The sequence below is a fragment of the Poromitra crassiceps genome, assembly GCF_964638095.1.
Source record: "Poromitra crassiceps genome assembly, chromosome: 16".
Classification (NCBI taxonomy): Eukaryota; Metazoa; Chordata; class Actinopteri; order Beryciformes; family Melamphaidae; genus Poromitra; species Poromitra crassiceps.
Window position 1 is genome coordinate 12,014,360 of NC_139645.1, and position 18,564 is coordinate 12,032,923.

The 18,564-nt window shown below is 44.3% G+C and overlaps 2 protein-coding genes across 3 annotated transcripts; both read right to left on the reverse strand.

Annotated features, from left to right (window-relative positions):
- Positions 1-201: 201 nt before the first annotated feature.
- LOC310791262 (E3 ubiquitin-protein ligase TRIM39-like) lies at positions 202-13,453 on the reverse strand. Of its 2 annotated transcripts, none has more exons than XM_083652948.1 (2): positions 13,387-13,453; positions 202-2,530 (listed from the first exon to the last, which is right to left on the reverse strand). In XM_083652948.1, exon 2 carries the CDS (start codon positions 2,519-2,521, stop codon positions 881-883), a length of 1,641 nt encoding a protein of 546 aa, XP_083509074.1. In that variant the 5' UTR covers positions 2,522-2,530; positions 13,387-13,453; the 3' UTR covers positions 202-880. The 2 variants fall into 2 exon arrangements, with proteins under 2 accessions (XP_083509074.1, XP_083509073.1); XM_083652947.1 differs by lacking the exon at positions 13,387-13,453 and adding an exon at positions 3,109-3,222.
- On the reverse strand, positions 11,156-17,596 carry LOC310791444 (uncharacterized protein; the record flags this gene model as incomplete). The annotated part of the gene is made up of 2 exons (XM_083653137.1): positions 11,156-12,808; positions 15,974-17,596. 2 exons carry the CDS (start codon positions 17,594-17,596, stop codon positions 11,156-11,158), a joined length of 3,276 nt encoding a protein of 1,091 aa, XP_083509263.1.
- Positions 17,597-18,564: the final 968 nt, after the last annotated feature.

Below are 18,564 nucleotides of genomic sequence, written 5' to 3' on the forward strand. Positions count from 1 at the left end.
TCCTGATTATTATTAATTAAGTAGCCTGTGCAGGAAGATAACAGTCATGTAACCATACAAGCTCTTTTTAGTGGGTTTTATTTATTTCAGTAAACATACAGTACAGTAGATTGCAGAATTCTTAGTAATTGTGTAGAATTCAAAATGCTCAGTAGCTATAGTACACTGACTGCTATGAGAATAATTACCTTGTAGTTCATATCCTGGACATGTTACATTGAAACAGGAAACATTGTAATTTTCACACTCCTGCAATAGTGATTAGATTCAATCGCATTTTATGATTCCCCGTGTTTGCTGCAACAAGTATATATCACACATGAATGAAAAACAGGATATATATAAAAATAAAAAAAAACATACAGAATTTATCATATTAACCAGAATCTGGAGTTTAACATTTCTTTACGTGTATTGTTTTTTCTCTCTCTCTCATGATGACATTGAATCATTTGGACAAGGAGAAGAAAGGTATAAGGAGACAAGATACATTAGTAGTAGCCTGGGTAAACCCAGCCTTCAACGTGACATCACAGGCTATGCCTGTAGCATAGGTTTCTTCGTGACTGATAGCACATAGAGGTCACATGGAGGCTGGGTTTACCCAGGCTACATTAGTAGTTAGTAGTAGTAGTAGTAGTAGTTTTTTTCCCCACAGACAGGGAGTTTGCAGAAATTTCCTCTCTCACAAACGTACTGTATCTAAGTCAAAGTGTTTTTTTCCTGTCACACACACACACACACACACACACACACACACACACACACACACACACACACACACACACACACACACACACACACACACACACACACACACACACACACTCATATATATAACACCTGACAAAACAAAGCATGTGTACATTTGATGATTAGTCTAATCTGTGTGATTGACAGGAGAGATGATCAGAGGGGCGGAGTTTTTACCACCATGATTATTACTGGGACTGAAGTATGGGTAGAGCTTCTCAGTGAAGCTGCAGCCAGTAAAGGAGTAGATATGAGCTGCAGCATCTACATCATAAAAGGAGACCAGGCCCTCCTCATAATCCACAAACACCCCCACCTTCTGAGGCCTCATCTTCAGAGAGAGGAGGACAGCAGGGTCAGCAAAAGCTTGGTACTCATTTCCATTCCTCAACACTATAGACCAGAAGCCATTCTTAGGGTTTGCTCCGATGGTTCCCTTCCTGTTGACCGACCCTCTGGCCACTCCTACATCCCACTCAGTCTTCCCTTTAACCTGAACCTCGTAGTAAAACTTCCCTGAAGAGAAGCTCTGCTTTCCTAAAACCTGGGCATATTGAGAAAATCTCTCTGGGTTGTCTGGGAGATTCTTCTTTACATCACCATGATGTACTTGTTTCCCATCATCAGACAGGATGAGCTTGGCTTGTGCTGTATCAGGATCCAGAGTCACATCCACTTCATACTCCTGGACCCTCTTCAGCTCAGCCTCAGGCAGCTTCTCCATCTCTTTCCTGAAAGTCTCCTCCAGCTGAGCCACAGCTCTCCTCACAGTCCCCTCATATGATGAACGATGGACACTGACCTCTGTCCAGTCCTTGGTGTGTGGAGGAGTGTTCAGGGATGAGAAGCTTTGGAGGAGGTGGAGGTGGTCTTCAGTGTGTGAGATCTGCTCCACCTCAGCGCTTCTCTCCATCAGCTCAGAGATTTCCTGTTCCAGCTCTTCGATTAAGCTTTCAGCCTGTTTCTCTGTTGTTTTCTGCTTCTCTTCAATCGTCTCAATGAGCTCAGCCTGGCCTCTCTCCACAGACTGCCTCAGAGCAGTGAAGACCTGCACACCGTCTGCTATCTCTCTGTCTGCATCTTCCTTGCTGAGATCCACCGTGTGTTTGATCTCCTGAATCTTCAGTCGTCTCTCCTGGATCTTCTGCTGAATTCCAGCCTCTGTCTTCCCCAGCTCAGCCTTCTTTCCTTTATATTCTTCTTTCAGAGGAACAATGTCATGTGACTTGTGGTGTAAAACAGTGCAGTGCACACACACACACATCTGGTCCGTCTTGCAGAACAGCTCCAGTGGTTTATCATGCTCTTTACACATCCTGTCTTCCAGGTTCTCCACAGGATCCATCAGCTTGTGTTTTTTCAGGCTGGTGTTTTTCTGATGAGGCTCCAGGTGAGTCTCACAGTAGGAGGCCAGACACACCAGGCAGGACTTCAGGGCCTTCAGTTTGGTTCCAGTGCAGACGTCACAGGGAACTTCTTGGCCCATATTTGGTCTCAAGTATGGGTTGCTGCTGGCTTTCATCTGAGCTGACTTTCTGAACTGAGCAGCCATGTCAGATATGAAAGTATTGACCTGTAGCTCAGGTCTTCTGTCGAAAAGCTTATTACACATGGGACACTTGCATAGGGCATTAACATCCCAGTGCTGTGTGATACAGGTGTTGCAGAAGTTGTGTCCACATGGTGTGGAGACTGGATCAGTGAACACATCCAGACAGATGGAGCACAGAAACTGATCTTCAGATTGGAGATTGCTGGCAGCTGACATATCTAGACACTGAGAACAAAAGTAAAAGCGTTAAATAATAATACTGCAGGAAAAAATCAGAAATGTGGCACAAGGAAGCTCAACAGACCAAAAGTGAATAAAGAAAAGAGAAAAAATGAGCTTCTTGGATACTTAGAGACAGGTTTTAATTTATGAAGTAAAGTACATGTCTACTACAATAGTTAAACAAACAATATACATCTTCAATGGACAGGGGCACAAAACGCAACGCGTTTCAACCTCTCTGGTCTTCGTCAGGCTGTATGGCTGAAAATGGACTGCTGCACCTGTATAAAAGGCATACGTGGCAATAGGTGAGTTGACGTGGCACACGGAAGCAGAGTGTGACGTAAAATAAAACCTGTCTATAAGTATCCAAGAAGCTCCTTTTTTCTCTTTTCCAAATAACAATACTGCAACACATAATTCTTTTGAGAAAACATCAAAGTTATTGATCAGAATATTATCAAAAGTCATTTTGAGTCCTTTTTTAGTATCGGTGCAAAATGAACAGGGAAATCTGAATACATCTCAATTATGTGTCACTGCTCTCTGTTTAAACAGTAAATATGATCTGCTGTACTCACCTGTGTAGGTCTAAGACTGCTGTATTGTTGAGGAAGGCCTGATGATCTTTAGTTTATTATTCTTTCCAGAGAAAGACAGAGACTTGTCGACTGCAGCAGTGCTGTCACTCTGAGTTAGCCTACTTTCGGTTTGACTTCAGGAATGTCACCTTGAAACACTCCTGTCTCTGCTGTGTTGCTCCGCCTCTTCCTGCAGGTAAATATTAATCTCATAGCAGTTAATGTTTTGTACGTTTGGACTCACTGTCCAAATGCTGCAATGCTTGTCTATTAATTTCATATATATATATATATATATATATATATATATATATATATATATATATATATATATATATATATATACTGTATATATATCTGTGATCTTACATCTGAACTTATCTGTTAGCTGTTCTATTATTTGCCTTTACCCACTTAGTCATTATATCCACATTACTGATGATTATTTATCAAAAATCTTATTTTGTAAATATTTTGTCGCAATATCGATACCGGGTCATTTGGTCAAGTACAGTCTTGTTTTAATCAAAGTGCTTGTGACATCTAACATGTGGCTTTGACTTACAACTGAACTGAATGTAGCCCACTTCATAGAAATTCAGCCTAAAAATACAGATATGATTTATTTATCACCCAGCCCTTTTGCATCTACATGTTGGACACATGAGGCAGCATCAGGACCGGACACAAACTACCCTTTGAGATCATTTTCTTACGGTCTCTTTCAGAGTCTGTGTTCGATCCCCACTGCTGCACCTTCATTCCCAGCTCATAATAATCGATCCGCACTGTTTCCGCTCTATTGTACAGTATAGCACAAACTGGGACCATAAATGAAATCAAAGCATCTGATCCAGCTGTGACCAAAGCCAGCCTTATTCAAATAAAAGATGTTTCAAAAACTCTGAAAAACAGAGAACACCTGACCTAAGCCAGTACATACATCACCATCTGAGTACATACAGCAGTGATACTCAACTGGCGTCCCGCTAGTCTTGGGCAAGTTACTTTCAAAACGTAATATATTACTAGTTACTTTCATTTGAAAGTAATAAGTTACTGTACAATTATTACTGTCCGTAGAGTAACTCGTTACTTGTTACACTACTTTTGCATTACTTTCATCAAAAATGACAGCAGTAGCAGAATGACATCGCCGCCCCGGAACCATCCCGAAAAATAATTTCAACCGTCTTGAAGTCAGTGTAAACCCTCCCAAAATTCTAAATGTTATCCTTTTCCTTTGTTATTGTCATCTATTTTGGTTATTTGCATAAAATCATGCAATTTGATTCGAAAATGAAGATCAGATCGTCATCGTCATCCGACCAGTGACGACAACATCCGAAGTTGGTCCCCGGGCGCTGTACGAGAAAAGCGACCACTGCTCCTGGCCTGCCCCCCGGAGGAAAGGACAAGCCAGGATGGGTTAAATGCAGAGGACAAATTTCACCGGCCACCGTCAGCATGTGTGTGTTTGTGGCCGTCCGTGCATGTGTTGATGTGTAATCGTGTGACAATAAAGACGGGCTTGTCCGTCTGAAATCGTGTTTTAATCGTGTTTTAAATGATTGTAACTTTATTTAAATATGTGCTTTGACAAGAAATTTAACTCAATTTGTAACTTGTTACTTGACAAAGTAACTGGTATAATATCACTGAAATCCTATAGGTAATAAGTTATATTACTGAGTTACTGCTGAAAGTAATATATTACATGCAATATGTTACTTTTGTAATGAGTTACCCCCAACACTGCTTATATGCTTCCTGATGCTCTTTCAAAGTGCAGTGTGGGGAGGGGGGGTTTCCTTTTTTTGCTGTAAGGGCAGATAACCAGTGTGAAGGCTGTGTGGAGAGAATTTAGAAGTTGTAATACCTCCCTCAAGACTTAGGGGGCGCTATCTGCATCAAGCTGCTCTCTGTCATAGGATTTCATGGGGAAGGCTATAAAAGGATGTGAGTGGGGAGAGTTCGGGGTCAATCCCCACTCCCCAGGGACAGGAGATGAGAGGGGGGTTGGAGCAGAGCTCTGTGTGACTTTGCTGTTTGTAAATACATCTTTTTTATACTTTTAACTTCTAGTTTATTGGTTTTTATTATGTTAGAATATTAATTTGACCACAGGCTGTTTCAACCCTGGCACGCATGCTGTACCTCTCTTCAGTCTTCAACAACTGAACTGGTCAGCTGTGAGCGTTTACGGCCGAGACAATTGCTTGCCTCCATTGTACAATCTGTGCAATAAAAATGTCTGCAGCTTCTTCAGACGAAGAGAAAAATCAATGTTAGAGAGATGACAAACTGCATTGAGAAGATGCCTGCAAACAGTTTTTTAAACCTGTTTCTCCTGTCTAGTTTTCACACTGTTAACTGTGTGATTGCCTCCAGTCTGAATATTTGTTAAAGCAGCTACGAGCAACTTTTTCGATTGTTATTAAACAGTATAAATTTAATATCAATGCATCACATCTTACCTCTAATAGTCGACGATACCAACGCAGAGTAGTCTCGCTTGAACCCCGAGTGAATCGGCCAGTGTTAGTGTGTCTGTAGCCAGGGCAGATCAGGAATTGAAATGAAACGGTTTGCAGCAGCCACTTCGGCCATAACCACAAAATAACTTCCAAAAAACCTGTTAGAATATAACGAGAGATGTTCCCGCGAGTATGCGTGGCGTTCACATTGTTTATGTTATGTTGCTAGGCAGCGCAAACGGCGTAAAAAGGCAGCTGCGTTTCACTTCCTGGTTTCACTTCCGCGTTTCACTTCCGGGTTACCCGGTCCGGTCGCTCTAGAGAGCCCCCTGTTGGCGCGAGTTTAGACAGACTATAGACTTAATAATCACCTAAGGGAGCAATCTCAGATACACACGGCTTTGGTCTCGTCGACTATTAGAGGTAAGATGTGATGCATTGATATTAAATTTATACTGTTTAATAACAATCGAAAAAGTTGCTCGTAGCTGCTTTAAACTGTCAAAATGCTTCTTAATTCTGGGAAGCCTGACGCAGATTCACCTGGAGTTCTTCAAGGCAAAAAGTCTAGTGTTGACTCATTTGGATAGAACAGTGCAACCTGTGGACATTTCCATTACTGAATATGGTAACATGGATACCCTGGACTTATAAGTCATGTTACCTCACCAGAAATTAACTTTTAAAAGCAGATATTTTTTAAAATTCCTCCCCATGGGAGAATGCTTTGGCTCCAGACCCCCTGGGTGTATATATATATATATATATATATATATATATATATATATATATATATATATATATATATAAACCCCCTCCTGGTGGATCTGGTCCAATGAGAGACTGTTTTTTTAATCCAAATCGTTACAACACCTGCATGGACTTTAGGCCTGAGACTGTCCTACTACAGGCCTCTCCTTTGTGATTTGAAAACCCAATCTCAGACAGTTCTGTCAATCAAACAGGATTGTAACCCACAGCTTGTACATCTGGGGGCCCTAAGCAGAACTAAACTGGACTTTGGAGCGTACTCGGATCCGGCTGGAAGCTGCTGAACAGCATCAACCTCAGCAGAACATGTGGGGAAAACAGACTTGAGGCTGTGAAAGTCAAGGATGCTTCTCTCTTAATGCAAAACACTGACAGAATGAGGACAAACAAACAACACAAAAGAGGAACAAAATGTAAAAAGTTGAAGCATAAATGAGCAGAATGACCTTTTTGGCCCATAAGCTCTTAAAATGAAGTAAGTCTGGGACCCCTTGTCACATGTTGCATTGTCTCCCAGTTAAAGGAGAATTTCGTTTTTTTTTAACCTGGATCCATCTCCTGGCATTAATTATGATTTGGCCACTCACCAGGCGATCTCCGCGGCGTTTCTGGCCGTCCTAGCGTTGTTTTGACATCAATAGCGTCCAAGTCAGTTGTAAAATGGAGCTGACTTGGGGCCAAGTGTGAGCCTGTCTTTCCTGCATCTAAATAGCTATTTTTATTCCCGTTTTCGCCAAATATCGTCAGAATCTGATCCCTCAAGAAGCACCACAGTGATATTTTGCCAAAGGCTGTTTCCTGGAGTCCCACAGGGATCAAATTACCTCAAACGTGATCTCGGTCACCAAGTCTCGTGAAGTCCCGCGATACTTTCCTGCCGACTGACCAAGTACAGGAGGACGCTTTGCGGTGGTGGTTTTAGCGCAATCTATGTGGGGTTTGGCATAACCTTCGTTATTTCGAATCCCACATAGGTTACGCCAAACCCCACATAGGTTGCGCTAAAACCACCACCGCAAAGCGTCCTCCTGTACTTGGTCAGTCGGCAGGAAAGTATCGCGGGACTTCACGAGACTTGGTGACCGAGATCACGTTTGAGGTAATTTGATCCCTGTGGGACTCCAGGAAACAGCCTTTGGCGAAATATCACTGTGGTGCTTCTTGAGGGATCAGATTCTGACGATATTTGGCGAAAACGGGAATAAAAATAGCTATTTAGATGCAGGAAAGACAGGCTCACACTTGGCCCCAAGTCAGCTCCATTTTACAACTGACTTGGACGCTATTGATGTCAAAACAACGCTAGGACGGCCAGAAACGCCGCGGAGATCGCCTGGTGAGTGGCCAAATCATAATTAATGCCAGGAGATGGATCCAGGTTAAAAAAAACCGAAATTCTCCTTTAAGTTCCTGAGTATTATTAATTAAGTAGCCTATGCAGGAAGATAACAGTCATGTAACATACAAGCTCTTTTTATTGGGTTTTATTTATTTCATTAAACATACAGTAGCCTACAGTAGATTGCAGAATTCTTAGTAATTGTGTAGAATTAAAATGCTCAGTAGCTATAGTACTGTGGCGACCCAGAGTTTGACATGTCGGTGGCGATTACGACGTTACGTGAAGGCAGCGGACCAGCCAGTGTGTAGGGGACTTCCGGTCTCGGGTGGGTGAGAGTCTGGGGATACGAGGAAGCGGACAGGACGTGTGTGTAGCTAGGAGCTGTGTGTGTAGCTAGAAGCTATGACTGTGAACCAGGAATAAAGATTGTACCAAGTATTGCCTCTTCTCCTCCTCACTTAATGATCCCGGGAGCGGATTATTACATTGGTGTACAGAAGTGTTAACTACGAACTTTGCCGCTCGCCTCGTGCGGTAACATCAAAAAAAGAGGAACGGAGAGACGGACTGTTGCTGCTCGTCGCGGAGGTTCCAGCCAGCTGCAAGCTAATCGGGCTGGATTTCCCTCAAGTAAGTCGGCTGGAGTGCTACAGTGGGCGGGTGAAGAGGCAGCGCGGAGAGAAGTGGAGCGGAGAAGAAGTGAAAATTAACGCCTTGGAGGATCGGCCAGGCGTGGGCGGCTAGCTGTGTCTGCTAGCTGCTGAACGGTTAGCTGTGTCTGCTAAACTGCTGCAAGGCTAGCTGTGCATGCTAGCTGGAGGCTAGCTGGTGTGCTAGCTGGGGGTTAGCTGGTGTGCTAACTGCTACAAACACCACGTGGAATGGCACACGTTGGTGGACCCTCGTCGTTGGACGGGGGGAGGGAGGAGCTACCGACTCCGGAGTTCAGCGCGGTACTGGCTGGCATGGAGACACGCCTGAAGCAGGAGTTCAGCGCGGTGCTTGCCGGCGTGGAGGCCCGCTTGATGCAGGAGATCAGACGGCTGTTGGAAGCGACGCCTGTCTGGGCAGAGGAGCTTATGAAACGGCTGCAGGAGGTCACGCAGCACAGAGAAAAGCGGACGGAGGAGCCGCAGAGACTGTGTTGGACTTGTGGAGCACAGGGTCATCTGGCGAGGTGGTGTCACAGCATTCATTCGGGGCAAACCAGGTACGTGGAGCAACAGTACTGGGGGCGCCCGGGTGTCTGTTGGTCGTGCGGGGCGTTTGGACATCTGGCCAGGGAGTGTCCGGAGGCTGTCAGAGGACAGAGGACAGCGAGAGAGGAGAGATGCGCAGGCGGCTGGCAGGTGAGACTCTGTTGGTCGTGTAAGAAGCCTGGACATTTGGCCAGGAACTGCACTGAGTCTGTGGAGGACGAAGGAGGGACACAGGCTGAAGAGAACGTTATTAGAGTCAGGGGACTGACGATTGTGTCTCCAGAGGAGAATGTGTGCAGCCGGGGGGAAGAGAACGCTGTTACAGTCGGGAGAGCGGCGCTCCTGTCTCCGGGTGAGCGAGAGGGGTCAACGCCGGAGGAACCAGCCCAACCTGACTGCTCCACACCCCCCACAGTTGCTGTGCAGGAAGCCAAGGTGGAGATCGCCGTCAGTTGTGTTCTCCCTGCTGCCCTGAACACGCCGCCCCCTGGGGGAGGGGGACGGGGGGACGAGCGTGTGCAAGAGGCGGAGGAAGAGGAGTACTGTGTAGACGTAGACCTGACGGACAACGACGTGACCATCATGGATGTCGACGTGGATGAGTGGAACTACAGGCAGGAGGAGGACGCTGACATCGGTCCGGTGCTCGCGTGGGTGGCGGCCGGACGCCGGCCCCCTGTGGAGGAGATTTGCATGTGTTCCGGGGCCACGAGGGGACTGTGGGAGATGTTTACCGACCTGCGTCTGGATGTAGATGGGATTTTGGAGAGGAAAGGGGGGGGAGGAAAAAGGGGGTTCCAGGCGATTGTACCCAGCTACCTGCGGGGATTGGTGCTACGGTGGGCACATAGGACCCCCAGATCCAGTCCCCCCGGATCCGGTCATTTCGGAGCTGAAGAGACACTCCGCCGTGTTCGGACATTTGGCTACTGGGGCGAACACAGGGGGGACGTGCGGAGCTACTGCAGTGCGTGTGATGACTGTAGGGCACAGGGGGGGGGACCGAAGAGAGTCACCCTGTGAAGGACTAACCCCACTGGGGGTTGGGAGGGACTAGAGTGCTTCAGATGGGACAGAAGCTTTGAAAGGGGGGATGGAAATGTGTGTAGAATTTAAATGAATGGGAAAAGAGAAACGAAATAATTGAAATGTGAGTGAAAATGAGTGTAAAAGGAAAGGGGGAAAATGTCAATGATGTAGATGATGGTGTGTGAAAAAAGAAAAGAAAAGAAAAGACTGTTGTGGGGAATTAGAATTTAATGTGGGGATAGGAAAAAAAGTTATTGGGGAAAAAGCGTTGATGTGTTGGTGTGTTTTGGTACAGGGGGATATGTGTGGGTTGTGGGTGCCCGCGTGGGAGCGGGCCTAAGAAGGGAGGGGGTAATGTGGCGACCCAGAGTTTGACATGTCGGTGGCGATTACGACGTTACGTGAAGGCAGCGGACCAGCCAGTGTGTAGGGGACTTCCGGTCTCGGGTGGGTGAGAGTCTGGGGATACGAGGAAGCGGACAGGACGTGTGTGTAGCTAGGAGCTGTGTGTGTAGCTAGAAGCTATGACTGTGAACCAGGAATAAAGATTGTACCAAGTATTGCCTCTTCTCCTCACTTAATGATCCCGGGAGCGGATTATTACAGTACACTGCTATGAGAGTAATCACCTTGTAGTTCATATCCTGGACATGTTACAATGAAACAGGAAACATTTGTAATTTTCACACTCCTGCAATAGTGATTAGATTCAATGGCATTTTATGATTCCCCGTGTTTGCTGCAACAAGTATCACACATAAATGAAAAACAGGATATATATATAAAAAAAAAAAAAAAGAATTTACCATATTAACCAGAATCTGGAGTTTAACATTTCTTTACGTGTATTGTTTTTTCTCTCTCTCTCATGATGACATTAAATCATTTGGACAAGGAGAAGAAAGGTATAAGGAGACAAGATACATAGCCTGGGTAAACCCAGCCTTCAACGTGACGTCACAGGCTATGCCTGTACTGTAGCGTACGTTTCTTCATGACTGATAGCACATAGAGGTCACGTGGAGGCTGGGTTTACCCAGGCTACATTAGTAGTACAGTTTTTTTTCCCCACAGACAGGGAGTTTGCTGAAATTTCCTCTCTCACAAACGATCTGTATCTAAGTCAAAGTGTGTTTTTTTCCTGTTACACACACACACACACACACACACACACACACACACACACACACACACACACACACACAAGCATGTGTACATTAATGATTAGTCTAATCTGTGTGATTGACAGGAGAGATGATCAGAGGGGTGGAGTTTTTACCACCATCATTAGCACAGGGACCGAGGTATGGGTAGAGCTTCTCAGTGAAGCTGCAGCCAGTAAAGGAGTAGATAAGAGCTGCAGCATCTACATCATAAAAGGAGACCAGACCCTCCTCATAATCCACAAACACCCCAACCTTCTGAGGCTTCATCTTCAGAGAGAGGAGGACAGCAGGGTCAGCACAAGCTTTGTACTCATTTCCATTTCTCAACACTATAGACCAGAAGCCATTCTTTGGGCTCAGTGCGATTTGTTCCTTCCTGTTGATCGACCCTCTGGCCACTCCTACATCCCACTGATTATTCCCTTTAACCTGAACCTCATAGTAACACTTCCCTGAAGAGAAGCTCTGCTTTCCTAAAACCTGGGGATGTTTAGAAAATCTCTCTGGGTTGTCTGGGAGATTCTTCTTTACATCACCAAGATGTACTTGTTTCCCATCATCAGACAGGATGAGATGGGCGTGTGCTGTATGAGGATCCAGAGTCACATCCGCTTCATACTGCTGGACCCTCTTCAGCTCAACATCAGCACACAGCTTCTCCATCTGTTTCCTGAGAGTCTCCTCCAGCTGAGCCACAGCTCTCATCACAGTCCCCTCATATGAAGGACGATGGACACTGACCTCTGTCCAGTCCTTGGTGTGTGGAGGAGTGTTCAGGGATGGGAAGCTTTGGAGGAGGTGGAGGTGGTCTTCAGTGCGGGAGAGCTGCTCCATCTCAACGCTTCTCTTCATCAGCTCAGAGATTTCCTGTTCCAGCTCTTCGATGAAGCTTTCAGCCTGTTTCTCTGTTGTTTTCTGCTTCTCTTCAATCGTCTCAATGAGCTCAGCCTGGCCTCTCTCCACAGACTGCCTCAGAGCAGTGAAGACCTGCAGACCGTCTGCTATCTCTCTGTCTGCATCTTCCTTGCTGAGCTCCACTGTGTGTTTGATCTCCTGAATCTTCAGTCGTCTCTCCTGGATCTTCTGCTGAATTCCAGCCTCTGTCTTCCCCAGCTCAGCCTTCTTTCCTTTATATTCTTCTTTCAGAGGAACAATGTCATGTGACTTGTGGTGTAAAACAGTGCAGAGCAGACACACACACATCTGGTCCGTCTTGCAGAACAGCTCCAGTGGTTTATCATGCTCTTTACACAACCTGTCTTCCAGGTTCTCCACAGGATTGATGAGCGTGTGTTTTCTCAGGCTGGTGTTTTTCTGATGAGGCTCCAGGTGAGTCTCACAGTAGGAGGCCAGACACACCAGGCAGGACTTCAGGGCCTTCAGTTTGGTTCCAGTGCAGACGTCACAGGGAACTTCTTGGCCCATATTTGGTCTCAAGTATGGGTTGCTGCTGGCTTTCATCTGAGATGACTTTCTGAACTGATCAGCCATGTCAGATATGAAAGTATTGACCTGTAGCTCAGGTCTTCTGTCGAAAAGCTTATTACACATGGGACACTTGCATAGGGCACTAACATCCCAGTGCTGTGTGATACAGTTCTTGCAGAAGTTGTGTCCACATGGTGTGGAGACTGGATCAGTGAACACACCCAGACAGATGGAGCACAGAAACTGATCTTCAGATTGGAGATTGCTGGCAGCTGACATATCTAGACACTGAGAACAAAAGTAAAAGCGTTAAATAATAATACTGCAGGAAAAAAGCAGAAATGTGGCACAAGGAAGCTCAGCAGACCAAAAGTGAATAAAGAAAAGAGAAAAAAGGAGCTTCTTGGATACTTAGAGACAGGTTTTAATTTATGAAGTAAAGTACATGTCTACTACAATAGTTAAACAAACAATGTACATCTTCAATGGACAGGGGCACAAAACGCAACGCGTTTCAACCTCTCTGGTCTTCGTCAGGCTGTATGGCTGAGAATGGACTGCTGCACCTGTATAAAAGGCATACGTGGCAATAGGTGAGCTGACGTGGCACACGGAAGCAGAGTGTGACGTAAAGTAAAACCTGTCTATGAGTATCCAAGAAGCTCCTTTTTTATCTTTTCCAAATAACAATACTGCAACACATAATTCTTTTGAGAAAACATCAAAGTTATTGATCGGAATATCATCAAAAGTCATTTTGAGTCATTTTTTAGTATCGGTGCAAAATGAACAGGGAAATCTGAATACATCTCAATTATGTGTCACTGCTCTCTGTTTAAACAGTAAATATGATCTGCTGTACTCACCTGTGTATGTCTAAGACTGCTGTATTGTTGAGGAAGGCCTGATGATCTTCAGTTTATTATTCTTTCCAGAGAAAGACAGAGACTTGTCGACTGCAGCAGTGCTGTCGCTCTGAGTTAACCTACTTTCAGTTTGACTTCAGGAATGTTACCTTCAAACACTCCTGTCTCTGCTGTGTTGCTCCGCCTCTTACTGCAGTTCAATATTAATCTCATAGCAGTTAATGTTTTGTACATTTGGACTCACTGTCCAAATGCTGCAATGCTTGTCTATTCGTTTCATATATTTTTTTTATTTTATTTTTTTTAACCTTTATTTATACAGGGAAGAGCCCTTGAGAGCAAGCTCTCATTTTCAAGGGAGCCCTGTTACAGTGAGAACATTTACAATAGTTACAATATTACAAACAACTTACAAATACAAATATTACACTATATAGAAAACATTCAAGATTCCAGATAGAAATAAACAAAAATAAAAAACAAGGTAAGAGCAGATCAAATAAAACAAGAGCATTCATTTTGCAGAGTACCGTCAAGAAGTACTCTAAAGGATTCCAGGGGAATCAGCTGATTCAATTTCAGAATGTTTTGCAACAAATTCCATTTATCAGCAGCATAATAAGAAAAGGCACTTTTTCCTAGTTCAGTCCTTGCTCGTGGAACAGACAATCTGATATGTGAATGCGATCGGGTTTGATAGTTTGTGTTCACTTGACTAATGAGTGAGGACATGTACAGGGGGAGTTTCCCAATCAGGGCTTTATAAATGAATAAAAGACAGTGTTGCTCCCTTCGAGCTGTCAGAGAGGGCCAGCCTAACTTTTCATATAAAATACATCTTTGAGTAAGAAATCTATCACCCGTTATAAAGCGCAAGGCGCTATGATACACCGCATCAAGCGGCTTCAGGATGGATGGAGCAGCATGCATATAAATAATATCCCCATAATCAAAAACAGACAATATTAGTGACTGAACATATATATATATATACTGTACTGTATATATATCTGTGATCTTACATCTGAACTTATCTGTTCTAGCTGTCCTATTATTTGCCTTTACCCACTTAGTCATTATATCCACATTACTGATGATTATTTATCAAAAATCTTATTTTGTAAATATTTTGTCGCAATATCGATCCCGGGGCATTTGGTCAAGTACAGTCTTGTTTTAATCAAAGTGCTTGTGACATCTAACATGTGGCTTTGACTTACAACTGAACATGTAGCCCACTTCATAGAAATTCAGCCTAAAAATATAGATATGATTTTTTTATTTTTTTATTTTTTTCATATCACCCAGCCCTTTTGCATCTACATGTTGGACACATGAGGCAGCATCATGACCGGACACAAACGACCCTTTGAGATAATTTTTCCGCTCTCTTTCAGAGTCTGTGTTCGATCCCCACTGCTGCACCTTCATTCCCAGCTCATAATAATCGATCCGCACTGTTTCCACTCTATTGTACAGTATAGCACAAACTGGGACCATAAATGAAATCAAAGCATCTGATCCAGCTGTGACCAAAGCCAGCCTTAATCAAATGAAAGATATCAAAAACACTGAAAAACAGAGGAGACCTGACCTAAGCCAGTACCATCTGAGTACATACAGCAGTGATACTCAACTGGCGGCCCGCGGGCCACGTGCGGCCCGCGGGCGCCCCCTGTGTGGCCCGCGATCGAATTGCAAAAAAAAAAAACACGGTGTACCTGAACGCAACATGCAAGTGCATTGAGAAGCACTAAGAGCCTGCAAACAGGTTTTTTAAACCTGTTTCTCCTGTCTAGTTTTTCACACTGTTAACTGTGTGTTTGCCTCCAGTCTGAATATTTATTAAACTGTCAAAATGCTTCTTAATTCTGGGAAGCCTGACGCAGATTCACCTGGAGTTCTTCAAGGCAAAAAGTCTAGTGTTGACTCATTTGGATAGGACAGTGCAACTTGTGGACATTTCCATTACTGAATGGTACATGCTTATAAGTCATGTTACCTCACCAGAAATTAACTTTTAAAAGCACATATTTTTTACAGTATATCATACATAAATGAAAAACAGGATATATATTTAAAAAAAAATACTGAATTTACCATATTAACCAGAATCTGGAGTTTAACATTTCTTTATGTGTATTGTTTTTTCTCTCTCTCTTATGATGACATTAAATCATTTTGCCAAGGAGAAGAAAGGTATAAGGAGACAAGATACATTAGTAGTAGCCTGGGTAAACCCAGCCTTCAACGTGACGTCACAGGCTATGCCTGTAGCGTACATTTCTTTGTGACTGATAGCACATAGAGGTCACGTGGAGGCTGGGTTTATCCAGGCTACATTAGTAGTACAGTTTTTTCCCCACAGACAGGGAGTTTGCTGAAATTTCCTCTCTCACAAACGTACTGTATCTAAGTCAAAGTGTTTTTTTTCCTGTTACACACACACACACACACACACACACACACACACACACACACACACACACACACACACACACACACACACACACACACACACACATATAACACCTGACAAAACAAAGCATGTGTACATTTGATGATTAGTCTAATCTGTGTGATTGACAGGAGAGATGATCAGAGGGGCAGAGTTTTTACCACCATCATTAGGACAGGGAGAGAAGTATGGGTAGAGTTTCTCAGTGAAGGTGCAGCCAGTAAAGGAGTAGATAAGAGCTGCAGCATCTACATCATAAAAGGAGACCAGACCCTCCTCATAATCCACAAACACCCCCACCTTCTGAGGCTTCATCTTCAGAGAGAGGAGGACAGCAGGGTCAGCAAGAGCTTCGTACTCATTTACATTTCTCAACCATATAGTCCAGAAGCCATACTGTGGTCTCAGTGTGATTTCTCCCTTCCTGTTGATCGACCCTCTGACCACTCCTACATCCCACTCAGTCTTCCCTTTAACCTGAACCTCATAGTAAAACTTCCCTGAAGAGAAGCTCTGCTTTGCTAAGACACTGACACAAGGAAAAAATCTCTCTGGGTTGTCTGGGAGATTCTTCTCTACATCACCACATGTTACTTGTTTCCCATCTTCAGACAGGATGAGCTTGGCGTGTGCTGTATCAGGATCCAGAGTCACATCCATTGCATACTGCTGGACCCTCTTCCGCTCAGCCTCAAGCAGCTTCTCCATCTGTTTCCTGAGAGTCTCCTCCAGCTGAGCCACAGCTCTCCCCACAGTTCCCTCATATGAGGAGCGATGGACACTGACCTCTGTCCAGTTCTTGGTGTGTGGAGGAGTGTTCAGGGATGGGAGGCTTTGGAGGAGATGGAGGTGATCTTCAGTGCGGGAGATCTGCTCCATCTCAACGCTTCTCTCCATCAGCTCAGAGATTTCCTTTTCCAGCTCTTTGATGAAGCTTTCAGCCTGTTTCTCTGTTGTTTTCTGTTTCTCCTCAATCGTCTCAATGAGCTCAGCCTGGCCTCTCTCCACAGACTGCCTCAGAGCAGTGAAGACCTGCACACCGTCTGCTATCTCTCTGTCTGCATCTTCCTTGCTGAGCTCCACCGTGTGTTTGATCTCCTGAATCTTCAGTCGTCTCTCCTGGATCTTCTGCTGAATTCCAGCCTCTGTCTTCCCCAGCTCAGCCTTCTTTCCTTTATATTCTTCTTCCAGAGGAACAATGTCATGTGACTTGTGGTGTAAAACAGTGCAGTGCAGACACACACACATCTGGTCCGTCTTGCAGAACAGCTCCAGTGGTTTATCATGCTCTTTACACGCCCTGTCTTCCAGGTTCTCCACAGGATCCATCAGCTTGTGTTTTTTCAGGCTGGTGTTTTTCTGATGAGGCCCTAGGTGAATCTCACAGTAGGAGGCCTGACACACCAGGCAGGACTTCAGGGCCTTCAGTTTGGTTCCAGTGCAGACGTCACAGGGAACTTCTTGGCCCATTAATGGTCTCAAGTATGGGAGGCTGCTGGCTTTTATCTTAGATGACTTTCGGAACTGATCAGCCTGCTCAGATATGAAAGTATTTACCTGTAGCTCAGGTCTTCTGTCAAAAAGCTTATTACACATGGGACACTTGCATAGGGCATTAACATCCCAGTGATGTGTGATACAGTTCTTGCAGAAGTTGTGTCCACATGGTATGGAGACTGGATCAGTGAACACATCCAGACAGATGGAGCACAGAAACTGATCTTCAGATTGAAGACCGCTGGCAGCTGACATATCTAGACACTGAGACCAAAAGTGAAAGTGTTAAATAACAATACTGCAGGAAAAAAGCACAAAGGAAGCTCAGCAGGCCAAAAGTGAATCAGAAAAGAGAAAAAAGGAGCTTCTTGGATACTTAGAGATAGGTTTTAATTTATGAAGTAAAGTAAAGTACAGGTCTACTGCAATAGTTAAACAAACAATGTACATCTTCAATGGATAGGGGCACAAAACGCAACGTCTTCGTCAGACCCTGCGTAACGCGTCATCATTCAGAAGCCACGCCCAAGACGGGGGAAAACAGAAACCCCCCCTCCAATCCTGGCGTTCTCCTATGTCACGTGCATGGTTGCGTGTTGCACAAAAAGATTGTATATACGGAAGATGAACCCTCCAACTTACTTCCTTGACAGCTAGATCCACATTTTTCTTCTCACCAATTCTCAATGGCTTCCTTGTTTTGCTCAGGAGTACAAAAAAACGTTAACTGGCGATTTTTTACATTTGTTGTCTGCGCAGCCCACCACACAACAGCTATGTAATTCAAGGAAAATGACACTGGTGTGTGGAAATGAACTGAGCTTTTCCCCCGTGATGGGCGTGGCCTATTTCATGCAGTGTCTCTATGGCTGAAAATGTATAAAAGGCATACGTGGCAATAGGTGAGTTGACGTGGCACACGGAAGCAGAGTGTGATGTAAAATAAAACCTGTCTATAAGTATCCAAGAAGCTCCTTTTTTCTCTTTTCCAAATAACAATACTGCAACACATAATTCTTTTGAGAAATCATCAAAGTTATTGATCGTAATATTATCAAAAGTCATTTTGAGTTATTTTTTAATATCGGTGCAAAATGAACAGGGAAATCTGAATACATCTCAATTATGTGTCACTGCTCCCTGTTTAAACAGTAAATATTATCTGCTGTACTCACCTGTGTATGTCTAAGACTGCTGTATTGTTGAGGAAGGCCTGATGATCT